We start from the raw sequence: 3,772 nt of genomic DNA on the forward strand, positions 1-3,772 counted from the left end.
CCACACATGGCACACATCGGGTCCACCTCTACTCTCTTTATAATCAAATTGCTCTTAGTGGGGAGGATATCACTTAGAGCTCTCCATAGAAATGTTTTCCATTTGGGGGGTGCTTTGATTTTCCATAAGGCTAACCATCCATCAAAAACCCCATTATTAGTGTTAGGATAGTCTCTAACTATGCGTCTATAGCCGTCTTTGACTGAGTAACAACCATTAGGATCCCCGTGCCAATACCATACATCATCATAATCTGGGGATACTAGAATCTTGAGGATTTTTGGGATATCATCTGGTTGAAAAATATCAGTGAGCAGGTGTTGGTCCCATGAACTAGTACTTGGATCCAGGAGACCTACGACTCTAGTTCCAGCTAACTGTGGTGGCATTTCAGTTTGAATCATTGGGTCTAAATCATCCTGTAGCTAGGGGTGCTCTCATACCAAGGTAGTGTTTCCATTTCCAATTCGTCGTCTTACCCCACCACAAACTAGCTCATTTTCTGCCATACTGCGCCAACAATAGCTAGGATTATTCCCCATGCCTGCCTCGTAAAAAGACTCCTTAGGATAATACCTGGCTTTATAAACACGAGCCACTAATGAGTCAGGTTCAGTAAGTAACCTCAATGCCCGTTTACCCAACATTGTCAAATTAAATGCTCTCAGATCCTTAAAACTCATACCTCCATATTTTTTGGGGATGCATAACTTATCACATGCTTTCCAGTGTATTCCCATGTCTGTGCCTGAACCCCACCAGTAGCGATTCATTGTTCTCTCAATAGCAGTACAGGTAGAACTAGGTAATAGAAAGACACCCATAGAAAAGGTAGGCATTGTCTGAGCCACACTTTTCAATAGTACCTCCTTTCCAGCCTGTGACAGTAGCTTCTTGCTCCATGATCCAATCCTTTGCATGATTTTATCCTCAATATACGCAAAGACCACCCTTTTTATCATAAGCCCAGATATTTCCCAAAATTAGGTGCCTGGACCACTCCCAAAATCTACGCCACATCATCTCTATCCCATCCCCATATTCCTGCTATAGCATATACTGGACTTATGATAATTTACCATGTCCGGATAAAGTCTCATATACAGATAAACAATTCTTAACCTGAGTTGCCTCCTGTTGGTTTGCCCTAAAGAAAAGAAAGCTATCATCAGCAAAAAATAAATGAGATATTGGTGGGGCACCCCGTGCTACTCTGCAACCATGAATCAGACCATTAGTTTGCGCTTGTTGCAGTAACAAGGACAGACCTTCAACACAAATAATAAACAGATATGGGGATAAAGGATCTCTTTGTTTGAGACCCCGGGTGGGTATGATTGGCTATATTCCATTGATTTACTTGTTTGTTGAAAGAAGATAATCAATTCTTTGTATAAGCATTACAATATATGTATGTTTTGTTTTAATTTGTGTTTGATTTTGGCTTTCGGGACTATGAAGGAAGAGGATTTGCAGAGATCGCACAACTCGACAATGACGGAAAGGTAACGAGTCTATGGTTGACTCAGCTAATAATTCCTATTTGTTTTGTGTTTGGAATTGTTGAGTCGACTTGTTGATTGTTCTGACGACACGTTGCTAAGAAAAAAAAAAAGGAAAGTAAAAAAAATTGTTAGGTAAGCTTACACGTAATCTAGGTAACCGGCAAGAAAGGGAGTGCACCGGCTATTTGGTAAGATTGCTAGGATTTTACTTGTGAGGGATGTAATTGCACTTTTTTTTAGTTTAGTGGCCCAATTGCATTTTCTTGTTTCATTCAGTGGATAATTTGACCATTATTCCTATTTTTAATAAAACCATCAACCATTCATGAATAACTGGAATCAGTTCTCACTTTTACAAAAAAAAAGGTTGTTCTCATTTCAACAACTATTCACATTAAGCACAAACACACGCACCTTAAGCACAAAACTCACACATCTTAATTAAAAAACGCACACACTTTAAGCACAAAACTCACGCACCTTAAGCACAAAACTCACGCACATTAAGTTTCAACAACTACTCATATTAAGTACACAACCCACGCACCTTAAGCACAAGAATCACACACTTTAAGCACAAGGCGCACTCACCTTAAGTACAAAACTCAAGCACCTAATTAATCACCGCACAACCACCACAAACGCACGGGAACTTAATTTTATATATATATATATATATATATATATATATATATATATATATATATATATATATATATATATATATATATATATATATATATATATATGTATGTATATATATATATAATACTACTAACTCTATTACAATAAATTGTATTAATTGTAAGAGCCACAATGAAGTTAATCTTTAATTGGAACTAAAATTATGTTGGTAGTATAAATTGTATTAATTGTTTAGTCATTATGTTATTTGTGTTGTTCCTGTTCAACTTTCATAAACAAAAAAACTAAGAAGTTTAATTCATTATGCATTTTTAATTATAAAATATACATAAACTTATATAATAAATGAATACTAATTAATAACAATATATATAAATGCGGGTGCGGGGCAGGATACCTCCCCCGCACCCGCCCCCATACCCGCGCAAGTATACAAAATTCCCCCCATACCCGCACCCATTACCCAAATTGTGCAGGTATTTTAAAACCCGTAGGGGCGGGAATGCGGAGAACCTATTGAATGCGGGTAGAATTGTCATCCCTAATTTGAATGGATCATGGTCCACCTAGCTATGTGGACCATGATTGAAATATAAAATTTTAATATATTAAAGGTACATTATTTGTGTACTAAATGTACATTATTTTAATATATATATATATATATATATATATATATATATATATATATATATATATATATATATATATATATATATTAAAATAAAAAAGCATGTACTTTATGTATACATATAATGTACTTTTACAAGGCGTTTGGTTGGAGGGGGAAATTACGTGGGAAAGGAATTGCAATTCCATGGGAGATGAATTACTGGGAATAAAGTGAGAATTTAAATTCCAGTGTTTGGTTTACAGGAATAGAATTACTGGGAATTTCAATTTCAATGTTTGGTATACATGGGAATTGAAAGGAAATAAGAAGTATAAAGTCCAAAATGCTCATCATTGTTGTTGTGGTATTAATTTTAGATTAAAAAAAAGAAGAGTAATTTTGTCTCATCACTAGCTTTAATTTTTTCTTCCTAAAATCCCAGGAAAACTAAGAAATTTTATGACCTTTGGAATTATGTGGGAATTAAGTGGGAAGGGAATTTAAATTCCTTCCAATCATACGCCTTGTTAGTATATTAAAAATCTATTTTTTATTTATGATTCACACAAATGTGTTGATCATGGTAATTAAAATAATTATTGCTGGTGCCTCGTACCCTTTCTCACATCATTCAATTCCTGGCAGACTGATAAGTGTTAATTATTAGTACTTTTATGTGCATAATTGATATCAAACTCATATGATTTCATGTTAATTGGAAACTAAGTGTGTGCCTATTTGATTCCTTTGTGTCATTTAGGTTATTTGGAGGCATTGGTTGTAACTTCATGTAAATTGGAGCTCAATTGGTTGTGTTTTGAAGTCATCTTGACAGAAAGGCAAGTTTCGGGAGTCATTAGAGGTCAAGAAAATGAAATAAAGCGAGTTGAAGTATCATGACATGACCCGAGGACCCAAAGGAACAAATGAGATGAAGAAATATGCGTTTTTTAAGTGAAAAACATGGGTCACGCTGGTGGTCACGCCGTGATTGCCAGCGTGACACCAT

At 35.3% G+C, this 3,772-nt stretch overlaps 1 protein-coding gene across 1 annotated transcript; it reads right to left on the reverse strand.

Moving 5' to 3' along the window:
* Nucleotides 1-437: 437 nt before the first annotated feature.
* On the reverse strand, nucleotides 438-962 carry LOC109191487 (uncharacterized mitochondrial protein AtMg00310-like). Its single transcript, XM_019342146.1, has one exon. The coding sequence runs from the start codon at nucleotides 960-962 to the stop codon at nucleotides 438-440; it is 525 nt and encodes a 174-aa protein (XP_019197691.1).
* Nucleotides 963-3,772: the final 2,810 nt, after the last annotated feature.

The sequence above is a fragment of the Ipomoea nil genome, unplaced genomic scaffold, assembly GCF_001879475.1.
Source record: "Ipomoea nil cultivar Tokyo-kokei standard unplaced genomic scaffold, Asagao_1.1 scaffold1652, whole genome shotgun sequence".
In the NCBI taxonomy this organism is placed as follows: domain Eukaryota; kingdom Viridiplantae; phylum Streptophyta; class Magnoliopsida; order Solanales; family Convolvulaceae; genus Ipomoea; species Ipomoea nil.